The following is a 15,566-nucleotide window of genomic DNA, read 5'->3' as shown; positions in this document are numbered from 1 at the left end:
CAGGTAAGGAGGGAGGCCCAGCGACAGTATAAAAATAACATAGCATCGAAAGTCAAAACTGACACGAAACTGTTGTATAGCCACATCAGGAGGAAGACAACAGTCAAAGACCAGGTGATCAGACTGAGGATAGAAGGTGCAGAACTCACAAGAAATGATCAGGAGGTATGTGAGGAGCTAAACAGGAGATTGAAGGAAGTTTTTACAGTAGAGACAGGAAGGGCTCTGGGAAGACAGCACAGAAGGGAACATCAAGAGGGAATATACCAACAAGTGTTGGATAACAGACAAACAACTGAGTAGGAGGTGCAGAAGCTGCTAAGTGACCTTGATACCTCAAAGGCGATGGGACCGGACAACATCTCCCCATGGGTCCTTAGAGAAGGAGCAGAGATGCTGTGTGTGCCCCTAATCACAGTCTTCAACACATCCATTGAAACTGGGCAACTACCTGAGAAATGGAAGACAGCAAATGTAGTCCCCATATTTAAGAAAGGAAGCAGAAACGAGGCACTAAACTACAGACCTGTGTCTCTGACAAGTATAGTATGCAAAGTCATGGAGAAGATTACCAGGAGGAGAGTGGTGGAACACCTGGAACGGAACAAGATTATAAATGAAAACCAGCATGGGTTCATGGAAGGCAAATCCTGTGTCACAAACCTTCTGGAGTTATATGACAAGGTAACAGAAGTAAGACACAAGAGAGAGAGGTGGGTTGATTGCATTTTCCTGGACTGCAGGAAGGCCTTTGACACAGTTTCTCACAAGAGATTAGTGCAGAAGCTTGAGGATCAGGCGCATACAACAGGGAAGGCACTGCAATGGATCAGGGAATACCTGACAGGGAGGCAACAACGAGTCATGGTACGTGAAGAGATATCACAGTGGGCGCCTGTGACGAGCGGGGTCCTACAGGGGTCCGTTATAGGACCAGTGCTATTTTTGATACATGCGAACGACATGATGGAAGGAAGACTCTGATGAGAAGAATTAAATCGGATGAGGATGAAACAGGACTGCAAAGAGACCTGGCCAGGCTGGACACGTGGCCCAGAAACTGGCTTCTCGAATTCAACCCTGCCAAATGCAAAGTCATGAAGATTGGGGAGGGGCAAAGAAGACTGCAGACAGAGTATAGGGTAGGTGGACACAGACTACAGACCTCACTCAGGGAGAAAGATCTTGGTGTGACCATAACACCGAGCACGTCACCGGAGGCACACATCAACTAAATAACTGCTGCAGCATACGGGCACCAGGCAAACCTAAGAATAGCATTCCGATACCTTAATAAGGAATAGTTCAAGACACTGTACACTGTGTATGTTAGGCCCATACTGGAGTATGCAGCACCATTCTGGAACCCACACCTGGTCAAGCCCGTCAAGAAGTTAGAGAAAGTACAAAGGTTTGCAACAAGGCTAGTTCCAGAGCTCAGGGGAATGTCGTACGAGGAAAGGTTGAGGGAAATCGGACTGACGACACTGGAGGACAGAAGGGTCAGGGGAGACATGATAATGACATACAAGATACTGCGGGGAATAGACAAGGTGGACAGAGACAGGATGTTCCAGAGAGGGGACACAGAAACAAGGGGTCACAATTGAAAGCTGAAGACTCAGACGAGTCACAGGGACGTTAGGAAATATTTCTTCAGTCATAGAGTCGTCAGGAAGTGGAATAGCCTAGCAAGTGAAGTAGTGGAGGCAGGAACCATACATAGTTTTAAGAAGTGGTATGACAAAGCTCAGGAAGCAGAGAGAGAGAGGACCTAGTAGCGATCATTGAAGAGGCAGGGCCAGGAGCTGAGTCTCGGCCCCTGCAACCACAATTAGGTGAGTACACACACACACACACACACACACACACACACACACACACACACACCAGGATCTCAGTTTTAGAGAAGAAGTTGAAGGTTTGGTACACGAATGTGTATGGAATAACTAATAAATATGAGGAGTGGCATGAAAGAATCAATGAGAAGTCCCCAGACATCATAGCAGCCACAGAAACAAAACTCACTGAGACAATAACAGATGCAATCTTCCCACTGGGGTATCAGATCCTGAGAAAAGATAGAAGGAGCAGAGGGGGAGGAGGGGTTGCACTGCTCATAAAAAACCGATGGAGATTTGAGGAAATGGAAAGCATGGTCAAGACTAGAGGAAGGGATTAAATAGTAGGTACACATCAGTCTGGGAAACATAAGGTAGTCATTGCAGCGATGTATAATCCACCACAGAACTGCAGGAGGCCAAGAGAAGAATATGAGGAGAGCAACAAAGCAATGGTGGACACACTGGCTGAGGTGGCAAGAAGGGCTCACTCGAGCAGAGCAAAGTAACTGGTTATGGGCGATTTCAACCACAGGGAGATCGACTGGGAAACCTGGAGCCACACGGGGGTCCCAAAACATGGAGAGCCAAGATGATGCATGGGATACTGGAAAACCTCATGCATCAACATGTTAAGGACACTACCAGAGAGAGAGGGGGAGAGGATGAACCAGCAAAACTGGACCGTGTGTTCACTCTGAGTTGCTCAGACATTGAAGACATCACATATGAGAGGCCCCTCGGAGCTAGTGACCATGTGGTTCTGAGTTTTGATTACATAGTAGAGTTACAGGTGGAGAGGGTAACAGGAGTCGAACGGGAAAAGCCAAACTATAAAAGGGGGGACTACACAGGTATGAGGAACTTCCTGCAGGAGATTCAGTGGGACAGAGAACTGGTAGGAAAGTCAGTAATGGAGATGATGGAATATGTAACAACAAAGTGCAACGAAGCAGAGGAAAGGTTTGTTCCCAAGGGCAACAGAAACAATGAGAAGACCAAAGCGAGTCCTTGGTTTACCCGAAGTTGTAGGGAGGCTAAAACTAAGTGCACCAAAGAATGGAAGAGGTATAGAAGGCAAAGGACCCAGGAAAACAAGATCAGTCGAAGAGCCAGAAACGAATATGCACAGGTAAGGAGGGAGGCCCAGAGACAGTACGAAAATGACATAGCATCGAAAGTCAAGTCTGACCCGAAATTGCTGTTTAGCCACATTAGGAGAAAGACGACAGTCAAAGACCAGGTGATCAGGCTGAGGAAAAAAGGTGGAGAACTCACAAGAAACGATCAAGAGGTATGCGAGGAGCTCAACACGAGATTTAAGGAAGTATTTATAGTGGAGACAGGAAGGACACTGGGAAGACAGGACAGAGGGGGACACCAACAGGGAATAGCCCAACAAGTGCTGGATGACATACATACAACTGAGGAGGAGGTGAAGAAGCTGCTAAGTGACCTTGATACCTCAAAGGCAATGGGACCAGACAACATCTCCCCGTGTGTCCTCAGGGAGGGAGCCGATATACTGTGTGTGCCATTAACGACAATCTTCAATACATCCCTTGAAACTGGGCAACTACCCGAGGTATGGAAGACGGCAAATGTAGCTCCATTTTTAGAAGGAGACAGAAAAGAGGCACTAAATTACAGACCAGTGTCACTGGCCTGTATAGTATGCAAAGTCATGGAGAAGATTATCAGGAGGAGAGTGGTGGAACACCTGGAATGGAATAAGAGTATAAACGACACCCAGCACGGATTCATGGAAGGCAAATCCTGTCACAAACCTTCTGGAGTTTTATGACAAAGTTACAGATGACACGAGAGAGAGGGGTGGATTGATTGCATTTTCTTGGACTGCAAGAAGGCCTTAGACACAGTTCCTCACAAGAGATTAGTGCAGAAACTAGAGGATCAGGTGCGTATAACAGGAAGGGCACTGCAATGGATCAGAGAATACCTGACAGGGAGACAACAACGAGTCATGGTACGTGATGAGGTATCACAGTGGGCACCTATGACAAGCGGGGTCCCACAGGGGTTGGTAATAGGATCAGTGCTATGTCTGGTATATGTGATTGACATGATGGAAGGGATAGACTCAGAAGTGTCCCTGTTCGCAGATGATGTGAAGTTAATGAGGAGAATTAAATCAGATGAGGATCAGGCAGGACTTCAAAGAGACCTGGACAGGCTGGACACCTGGTCCAGTAACTGGCTTCTTGAATTCAACCCAGCCAAGTGCAAAGTCATGAAGATCGGAGAAGGGCAAAGAAGACCACAGACAGAGTATAGACTAGGTGGCCAAGGATTGCAAACCTCGCTCAAGGAGAAAGACCTTGGGGTGACCATAATACCGAGCATGTCTCCGGAGGCACACAACCAGATAGGTGCTGCAGCATATGGGCGCCTGGCAAACCTGAGACTAGCGTTCCGATACCTTAGTAAGGAATCGCTCAAGACACTGTACACTGTACATCAGGCCCATACTGGAGTATGCAGCTCCAGTTTGGAACCCACACCTGGTCAAGCACGTCAAGAAATTAGAGCAAGTGCAAAGGTTTGCAACAAGGCTAGTTCTGGAGCTCAGGGGTATGTCCTACGAAGAAAGGTTGAGGGACATCGGACTGACGACATTGGAGGACAGGCGGGCCAGGGGAGACATGATAACGACATATAAAATACTGCGTGGAATAGATAAGGTAGACAGAGACAGGATGTTCCAGAGATGAGACACAGAAACAAGGAATCACAATTGGAAGCTGAAAACTCAGACGAGTCAGAGGGATGTTAGGAAGTATTTCTTCAGTCATAGAGTCGTCAGGAAGTGGAATAGCCAAGCAAGTGATGTAGTGGGGGCAGGAACCATACATAGTTTTAAGACGAGGTATGACAAAGCTCAGGAAGCAGAGAGAGGACCTAGTAGCGATCAGTGAAGAGACGGGGCCAGGAGCTGAGTCTCGACCCCTGCAACCACAATTAGGTGAGTACAATTGAGTACACACACACACCCACACGCACACCCACACACACCCACACACACACAAACACACACACACACACACACACACACACACACACACACACACACAAATCTGACCCGAAACTGCTGTATAGCCACATTAGGAGGAAGACAACAGTCAAGGACCAGGTGATAAGGCTGAGGAAAGAAGGTGGAGAACTCACAAGAAACGATCAAGAGGTATGTGAGGAGCTCAACACGAGATTTAAGGAAGTATTTACAGTAGAGACAGGAAGGACTCTGGGGGGACAGACCAGATGGGGACACCAGCAAGGAATACACCAACAAGTGTTGGACGACATACATACAGATGAGGAGGAGGTGAAGAAACTGCTAAGGGACATCGATACCTCAAAGGCAATGGGACCAGACAACATCTCCCCGTGGGTCCTTAGAGAGGGAGCAGATATGTTGTGCATGCCACTTACCACAATCTTCAACACATCCCTGGAAACTGGGCAACTACCTGAGGTATGGAAGACGGCAAATGTAGTTCCCATTTTTAAAAAAGGAGACAGAAAAGAGGCACTAAACTATAGACCTGTGTCATTGACGTGTATAGTATGCAAAATTATGGAGAAGATTATCAGGAGGAGAGTGGTGGAGCACCTGGAACGGAACAGGAGTATAAATGCCAACCAGCACGGATTCACGGAAGGCAAATCCTGTGTCACAAACCTTCTGGAGTTTTATGATAAAATAACAGAAGTAAGACAAGAGAGAGAGGGGTGGGTTGATTGCATCTTCTTGGACTGCAAGAAGGCCTTTGACACAGTTCCTCACAAGAGATTAGTGCAGAAGCTAGAGCATCAGGCGCATATAACAGGAAGGGCACTGCAATGGATCAGAGAATACCTGACAGGGAGGCAACAACGAGTCATGGTACGTAATGATGTATCACAGTGGGCACCTGTGACGAGCGGGGTCCCACAGGGGTCGGTCCTAGGACCAGTGCTATTTTTGGTATATGTGAACGACATGACGGAAGGGTTAGACTCAGAAGTGTCCCTGTTTGCAGATGATGTGAAGTTAATGAGGAGAATTAAATCTGATGAGGACCAGGCAGGACTTCAAAGAGACCTGGACAGACTGGACACCTGGTCCAGCAAATGGCTTCTCGAATTTAATCCTGCCAAATGCAAAGTCATGAAGATAGGGGAAGGGCACAGAAGACCACAGACAGAGTATAGGCTAGGTGGCCAAAGACTGCAAACCTCACTCAAGGAGAAAGATCTTGGGGTGAGTATAACACCGAGCATGTCTCCGGAAGCACACATCAATCAGATAACTGCTGCAGCATATGGGCGCCTGGCAAACCTGAGAACAGCATTCCGATACCTTAGTAAGGAATCATTCAAGACACTGTACACCGTGTATGTCAGGCCCATAGTGGAGTATGCAGCACCTGTTTGGAACCCGCACTTGATAAAGCACGTCAAGAAACTAGAGAAAGTACAAAGGTTTGCGACAAGGTTAGTTCCAGAGCTAAGGGGAATGTCCTATGAAGAAAGATTAAGGGAAATCCGCCTGACCACACTGGAGGACAGGAGGGTCAGGGGAGACATGATAACGACATATAAAATACTGCGTGGAATAGACAAGGTGGACAAAGACAGGATGTTCCAGGGAGGGGACACAGAAACAAGAGGCCACAATTGGAAGTTGAAGACACAAATGAGTCAGAGAGATAGTAGGAAGTATTTCTTCAGTCATAGAGTTGTAAGGCAGTTTAATAGCCTAGAAAATGACGTAGTGGAGGCAGGAACCATACACAGTTTTAAGACGAGGTTTGATAAAGCTCATGGAGCGGGGAGAGAGAGGGCCTAGTAGCAACCGGTGAAGAGGCGGGGCCAGGAGCTAGGACTCGACCCCTGCAACCACAAATAGGTGAGTACAAATAGGTGAGTACACACACACAACACACACACACACACACACACACACACACACACACACACACACACACACACACACACACACACAACAAACACACACACACAACACACACACACACACACACACACACACACACACACACACACACACACACACACACACACAACAAACACACAACACACAACACACACACACACAACACACACACACAACACACAACACACACAACACACACACACAACACACACCAGCATAATACAAGACCAACAATACTAACCTCATCTCCAGTATTCATCTCCTCCATGCCAACAGCATCAGCTCGCAGATACAGTGTGTGACTGGCTACCATCAACTCCCACTACTCTCTCTCACCTCCTACCACAACTCCTGCAAGTGTTAAAGCAATTATCTAGACGAAATAATAACCACATGAGAGTAAATTATATACTATCTGCCAGAAAATAGTAATGATAGTTATAGTCGGCTATAAGGAGATATAAGGACACAAGTGTACTTAGACGACAAACTATCTAAACGTATATTACCAGGAGCAAATTGGAAATAGGTCACTCTGACTTATTTGGGTCGTCCCAGGTTGTCTTCACATATGCTGCTATGTATCACAATATACGTATTTGAATATACCTGATTATACTTACTTAAAAGATAAGATTTCGTTGGGATTTTTAACCCTGGAGGGCAAGCCAGCCAGAATAACACAAAGTCAGTGAGTCATCCAGGACTGTCTTACTTATTTCTATTGTCCACAATCTTGTCCCAGGATGTGACTCACACCAGTCCACTAACACCCAGGATATGACTCACACCAGTCTACTAACACCCAGGATGTGACTCACACCAGTCCACTAACACCCAGGATGTGACTCACACCAGTCCACTAACACCCAGGATGTGACTCACACCAGTCCACTAACACCCAGGATGTGACTCACACCAGTCCACTAACACCCAGGATGTGACTCACACCAGTCCACTAACACCCAGGATGTGACTCACACCAGTCCACTAACACCCAGGATGTGACTCACACCAGTCCACTAACACCCAGGATGTGACTCACACCAGTCCACTAACACCCAGGATGTGACTCACACCAGTCCACTAACACCCAGGATGTGACTCACACCAGTCCACTAACACCCAGGATGTGACTCACACCAGCCCACTAACACCCAGGATGTGACCCACACCAGTCCACTAACACCCAGGATGTGACCCACACCAGTCCACCAACACCCAGGATGTGACCCACACCAGTCCACTAACACCCAGGATGTGACCCACACCAGTCCACTAACACCCAGGATGCCACCCACACCAGTCCACTAACACCCAGGATGCCACCCACACCAGTCCACTAACACCAAGGATGCCACCCACACCAGTCCACTAACACCCAGGATGTGACCCACACCAGTCCACTAACACCAAGGATGCCACCCACACCAGTCCACTAACACCCAGGATGCCACCCACACCAGTCCACTAACACCAAGGATGCCACCCACACCAGTCCACTAACACCCAGGATGCCACCCACACCAGTCCACTAACACCCAGGATGCCACCCACACCAGTCCACTAACACCCAGGATGCCACCCACACCAGTCCACTAACACCCAGGATGTGACCCACACCAGTCCACTAACACCCAGGATGTGACCCACACCAGTCCACTAACACCCAGGATGTGACCCACACCAGTCCACTAACACCCAGGATGTGACCCACACCAGTCCACTAACACCCAGGATGTGACTCACACCAGTCCACTAACACCCAGGATGTGACCCACACCAGTCCACTAACACCCAGGATGCCACCCACACCAGTCCACTAACACCCAGGATGTGACCCACACCAGTCCACTAACACCCAGGATGTGACCCACACCAGTCCACTAACACCCAGGATGTCACCCACACCAGTCCACTAACACCCAGGATGTGACCCACACCAGTCCACTAACACCCAGGATGTGACTCACACCAGTCCACTAACACCCAGGATGTGACCCACACCAGTCCACTAACACCCAGGATGCCACCCACACCAGTCCACTAACACCCAGGATGTGACCCACACCAGTCCACTAACACCCAGGATGTGACCCACACCAGTCCAGTAACACCCAGGATGTGACGCACACAAGTTCACTAACACCCAGGATGTGACCCACACCAGTCCAATAAGACCCAATATGTGACCCGCACCAGTCCACTAACATCAAGGATGGGACTCACACCAGTCTACTAACACCCAGGATGCATAAGAACATAAGAACATAAGAAAGGAGGAACACTGCAGGAGGCCTGTTGGCCCATACTAGGCAGGTCCTTTACAATTCATCCCACTAACAAAACATTTGCCCAACCCAATTTTCAATGCCACCCAAGAAACAAGCTCCGATGTGCAAGTCCCACTCAAATCCATCCCCTCCCACTCATGTACTTATCCAACCTAAATTTGAAACTACCCAAAGTCCTAGCCTCAATAACCCAACTAGGTAGACTGTTCCACTCATCAACTACCCTATTTCCAAACCAATACTTTCCTATGTCCTTTCTAAATCCAAACTTATCTAATTTAAATCCATTACTGCGGGTTCTCTCTTGGAGAGACATCCTCAAGACCTTATTAATATCCCCTTTATTAATACCTATCTTCCACTTATACACTTCGATCAGGTCTCCCCTCATTCTTCGTCTAACAAGTGAATGTAACTTAAGAGTCTTCAATCTTTCTTCATAAGGAAGATTTCTAATGCTATGTATTAATTTAGTCATCCTACGCTGAATGTTTTCTAATGAATTTATGTCCATTCTGTGATATGGAGACCAGAACTGAGCTGCATAATCTAGGTGAGGCCTTACTAATGATGTATAAAGCTGCAGTATGACCTCTGGACTTCTGTTGCTTACACTTCTTGATATAAATCCCAGTAATCTATTTGCCTTATTACGTACGCTTAGGCATTGCTGTCTTGGTTTAAGGTTGCTGCTCACCATAACCCCCAAGTCCTTTTGGCAATCTGTATGGCTAAGTTCTACATTATTTAACTTATAAGTACTAGGGTTATGGACACTCCCGAGCTTCAGAACCTTGCATTTATCTACATTGAACTGCATCTGCCACTTTTCTGACCAAGAATAGAGTTTGTTTAAATCCTCCTGAAGTTCCATAACATCTACGTTTGAATCAATTATCCTACCTATCTTTGTGTCATCGGCGAATTTGCTCATATCACTAGTAATTCCTTCATCAAGATCATTGATATATATTATAAACAACAACGGGCCCAAGACTGATCCCTGTGGAACGCCACTTGTTACAGATCCCCACTCGGATTTAACTCCATTTATGGACACTCTCTGCTTCCTGTCAGTGAGCCATGACTCGATCCACGAGAGCACTTTTCCCCCAATGCCATGAGCTGCCACTTTCTTTAACAGTCTATGGTGCGGAACTCTATCAAAAGCCTTACTAAAATCTAAGTAAATAATATCAAATTCTTTATCGTGGTCAACAGCCTCAAAAGCTTTACTGAAGAAAGTTAATAAATTAGTTAGACAAGACCGGCCTCTTGTGAATCCATGCTGAGTATCATTAATCAAGCTATGCTTATCGAGATGGCTTCTTATAATCTCAGCTATAATTGACTCTAGTAATTTGCCTACAATTGAGGTCAGGCTTATTGGGCGGTAATTTGACGGTAACGACTTGTCCCCTGTTTTAAAAATAGGAATTACATTAGCCATCTTCCACATATCAGACACTACACCTGTTTGAAGAGATAAATTAAAAATATTAGTTAATGGTTCACAGAGTTCCATTTTGCATTCCTTAAGAACCCTTGAAAAAACCTCATCAGGACCCGGCGACTTATTTTGCTTCAGTCTGTCTATCTGCTTCACAACCATCTCACTAGTGACTGTGATGTTACATAATTTATCTTCTTCTAGCCCACTATAAAAATTAATTACTGGAATATTGTTAGTGTCTTCCTGTGTAAAAACTGAGAGAAAATAATTATTAAAAATCGAGCACATTTCATTCTCTTTGTCAGTAAGATGCCCATAGTTATTTTTAAGGGGACCTATCTTATCTCTGACTTTTGTTCTATATACCTGGAAAAAACTTTTTGGGTTAGTTTTAGAATCCCTAGCAACTTTAATTTCATAGTCCCTTTTAGCTTTTCTTATCCCCTTTTTAATGTCCCTCTTAATGTCAATATACTGATTCATAAGATGACCCTCGCCTCTTTTGATACGCCTATAAATTCCTTTCTTATGCCCTAGTAGATATTTAAGCCTATTATTCATCCATTTTGGGTCATTTCTATTTGATCTAATTTCTTTATATGGGATAAACGTTCTTTGAGCAGCATGTATAGTGTTCAGAAAACTGTCATATTGATAGCTCTCTTCGTTACCCCAGTCAACAGATGATAAGTGTTCTCTAAGCCCATCGTAATCTGCTAAGCGAAAATCTGGGACTGTTACTGAGTTATCGCTACTATCGTACTTCCATTCAATGCTAAATGTAATTGATTTGTGGTCGCTAGCACCCAGTTCCTCTGAAATTTCTAAATTATTAACAAGGGATTCATTGTTTGCCAGAACTAAGTCAAGCAGGTTATTACCCCTTGTAGGTTCTGTCACAAACTGCTTCAAAAAACAATCCTGAACTACTTCTAAGAAGTCGTATGATTCTAAATTCCCAGTCAAGAAATTCCAATCAATATGACTAAAGTTAAAGTCTCCTAGAATTACTACATTATCGTGCCTTGTGGCCTTAACAATTTCCTCCCATAGTAGTCTCCCTTGGTCCCTAAGTTTGGGGGACGGTATATCACTCCTAAAATCAGTTTTTCATGCCCCTCTGAAAATTCTATCCAAACAGACTCTGTATGTGTTACTTCAGACTTAATACCCGTTTTTATGCAACAGTTCAAGCGATCTCGGACATACAATGCCACCCCACCCCCCTTCCCGATACTTCTCTCTACTTGGAACAATTTAAAACCCTGAATATGACATTCTGCAGGCATGTCCCGACTTTTTGAATTAAACCATGTCTCAGTTAAGGCAAATACATCAATGTTACCTGCACTAGCAACTAATCTCAACTCGTCCATCTTATTCCTAGCACTACGGCAATTAGCATAATAAACATTGAAAGACTCTCCTTTCTCTTTACCCTTCCTGCTCATTTCTGTTTTTCTACTAAACCTATTACTGTCCTTATCACCCAAAGTCCCTGGCTTTTCAATATCTACCTCGTTCTGCTTATTACTAGTTCCCCTAGAACTCATAATATTACTACACTGGGACTTCACTGTTTTCCTGCCAAAACCCATACCACTAACTATTCCTAGTTTAAAGTCCTAACAGCTCCCTCCACTGCAGTTGCCAGTGCTCCCACCCCAGACCTAGATAAGTGAACCCCATCCCTGGCATACATGTCATTTCTGCCATAGAAGAGGTCCCAGTTGTCAATGAATGTTACCGCATTTTCCTTACAGTATTTGTCCAGCCAGCAATTGACACCAATTCCCCTGGACAACCATTCATTTCTAACTCCTCTCCTTGGCAAAATGCCACATATGACAGGGTTCCCACCCTTACTCCTAATTATTTCTATTGCTGACCTATACCTGCTAATCAGGTCTTCACTCCTACGTCTGCCAACATCGTTGCCTCCAGCACTGAGACAGATAATAGGATTGCTCCCATTACCTCTCATGATGTCATCCAGACGGCTAACAATATCCTCCATCCCAGCCAGAGGAAAGCAAACTCTCTGTCTCCTACTCCTGTCCTTCAAGCAGAACGCCCTATCCATATACCTAACTTGGCTATCCCCAACAACAACAATATTCTTACCTTCCTTGGTGTCGTTAGTCGTGTTGTTCCCAGTAGTCGACTCACATTCGTCGGGTAGCACTGAGAATGTATTAGATGTTTCCACAACAGTTTCCACAGCAGTCTCTTTCTTCTTCATCGCTTCAACCTTTCCATTCGTCCTCTTGATCGTCAACTTCGTTCCCTGCTGTCCAGCCACTGACCAGTTTCCCTTCTTGACCTGAGGACTCAAAACAGGAGGACTACTACGAATCTTCTTGTTTTCCTCGGTCAGTCGCCGAATCTCCAACTTCGCCATCCTCAATTCTTCTTTAAGCTGTCGGTAAAGTTGTTCGATGGAGGGCATCTTGCTTCAATTCGTAGAGAGCGCGCAAACAGGTGTTCACAGAGCCAAGTATATTGTCCTTGTGGATCCACCTCCAACACTGCAACTGTTTATTATAATAATCCAACACTGCAGAGAGCAGCACCTACCAGTCCACTAACACCCGGGATGTGACCCACACCAGTCCACTAACACCCGGGATGTGACCCACACCAGTCCACTAACATACAGGATGTGACCCACACCAGTCCACTAACACCCAGGATGTGACCCACATCAATCCACTAGCACGTAGGATGCGAACCACACCAGTCCACTAACGCCCAGGATACCACCCACACCAGTAGACTAACACCCAGGATGCCACCCACGCCAGGCGACTAACACCCAGGATGCCACCCACACTCAGTCCACTAACACCCAGGATGCCACCCACACCAGTCCACTAACACCCAGGATGTGACCCACACCAGTCCACTAACACCCAGGATGTGACCCACACTAGTCCACTAACGCCCAGGATGTGACCCACACCAGTCCACTAACACCTAGGATGTGACCCACACCAGTCCAATAAGACCCAATATGTGACCCACAACAGTCCACTAACACCAAGGATATGACTCACACCAGTCTACTAACACCCAGGATGCCACCCACACCAGTCCACTAACACCCGGGATGTGACCCACACCAGTCCACTAACATACAGAATGTGACCCACACCAGTCCACTATCACCCAGGATGTGACCCACATCAATCCACTAGCACATAGGATGCGACCCAAACCAATCCACTAACGCCCAGGACACCACCCACACCAGTCGACTAACACCCAGGATGCCACCCACGCCAGTCGACTAACACCCAGGATGCCATCCACACCAGTCCACTAACACCCAGGATGCCACCCACACCAATCCACTAACACCCAGGATGTGACCCACACTAGTCCACTAACGCCCAGGATGTGACCCACACCAGTAAACCAACACCCAGAATGTGACCCACACCAGTCCTCTAACACCCAGGATGTGACCCACACCAGTCTACTAACACCCAGGATGTAACCCACACCAGTTAACTAACACCCATGATGTGACCCACACCAGTCCACTAACACCTAGCATGTGACTCACACCAGTCCACTAACACGCAAGATGTGACCCACACCAGTCCAGTAACTCCCAGGATGTGACCCACACATGTCCACTAACACCCAGGATGACACCCACACCAGTCCACTAACACCAAGGATGTTACCTACACAAGTCTACTAACACCCAGGATGTAACCCACACCATTCCACTAACACCCAGGATGTGACCCACACCAGTCCACTAACACCTAGGATGTGACCCACACAAGTCCACTAACACTCAGGATGTGACTCACACCAGTCCACTATCGCCTAGGATGTGACCCACACAAGTCCACTAACACCCTGGATGTGACCCACACCTGTCCACTAACACCCAGGATGCCACCCACACCAGTCCACTAACACCCAGGATGTAACCCACACCAGTCCACTAACACCCAGTATGTGACCCACACCAGTCCACTAACACCCAGGATGTGACCCACACCAGTCCACTAACACCCAGGATGTGACCCACACAAGTCCAATAACACCCAGGATGTGACCCACACCAGTCCACTAACACCAAGGATGTGACTCACACCAGTCTACTAACACCCAGGATGCCACCCACACCAGTCCACTAACACCCAGGTACCTACTTGCTGCTAGGTGAACAGGATTAAGAACCAAGGTAGCAGCAGACACTGGCTTCCTTATGGTGTAGTCAGTGTTGTCACTGATGTCTGGTACAGAACACCATAAGAGACACAGACAACACCTCTCATACACTGATACACTGACACTGACCCTCTCACCATCACCAGAGGGAAAAACACTGTGATAACCTCCCTCACACACAGGATGTACACCAACCTGCTTCCACTGTAGTGGTGCTTCCACTGTAGTGGTGCTTCCACTGTTGTGGTGCTTCCACTGTAGTGGTGCTTCCACTGTAGTGGTACTTCCATTGTAGTGGTGCTGGCTCCAGATAATATAAGGGTGCAAATATACAATAACCAGGATAATCATTTATTGTGATTAAGTTTCTCTCTGTAAGGGAAACGTACAGTGGATAACAGTATAGAAAGTATCAGTACATGGTGCTGGTAGTTTGTTGGGTAGTCTGGTTGTTAAGGTATGGGGAGTGACTAGGTAATGCTGTCCCCCCGTTTTTCCACCCGGTGGGAGGTGACATCCTCGTCTTCGACAGGTGGGGAATCACTCGACTAGCAGTTCCCAACGCATCTGTATTCGTTCTGCTCCTGTTACCTCATTGTTACTGTTTATCTTAGATTATTATTATCATTATAATCAAGGGGCAGCGCTAAACCCGGAGGATTATACAGCGCCTGGGGGGGGGGGGATGTGGAAGGCATTCAGGCTTAATTCGGGGAACTGGAGCACAGATCCAATTCCCTAAATCAACAGCCCCTCACCAACATCAAGGAACCTTCCTTCAGGGGAGTTTATCAAGGAGCTTCTCTCTTACTTGGGGTTCTGGACTTACTTAT

General features: G+C 46.6%; 1 protein-coding gene across 1 annotated transcript in view; it reads right to left on the bottom strand.

The window, feature by feature from the left end:
* Positions 1-15,566, bottom strand: part of LOC128702551 (anoctamin-1-like) — a 118,122-nt gene extending 102,556 nt beyond the window's left edge. Inside the window, exons 1-2 of the mRNA XM_070105410.1 lie at positions 14,715-15,566; positions 7,037-7,146 (exon numbers count right to left, since the gene is read on the bottom strand). Coding sequence (XP_069961511.1) covers positions 7,037-7,108 — 72 coding nt within the window. The 5' untranslated portion in view covers positions 7,109-7,146; positions 14,715-15,566. The remainder of the gene's footprint in view (positions 1-7,036; positions 7,147-14,714) is intronic.

The sequence above is a fragment of the Cherax quadricarinatus genome, chromosome 98 (genome assembly GCF_038502225.1).
Source record: "Cherax quadricarinatus isolate ZL_2023a chromosome 98, ASM3850222v1, whole genome shotgun sequence".
In the NCBI taxonomy this organism is placed as follows: domain Eukaryota; kingdom Metazoa; phylum Arthropoda; class Malacostraca; order Decapoda; family Parastacidae; genus Cherax; species Cherax quadricarinatus.
The sequence above is the reverse complement of the archived record's forward strand: the minus strand, read 5'-3'. Positions and strand labels throughout refer to the sequence as shown.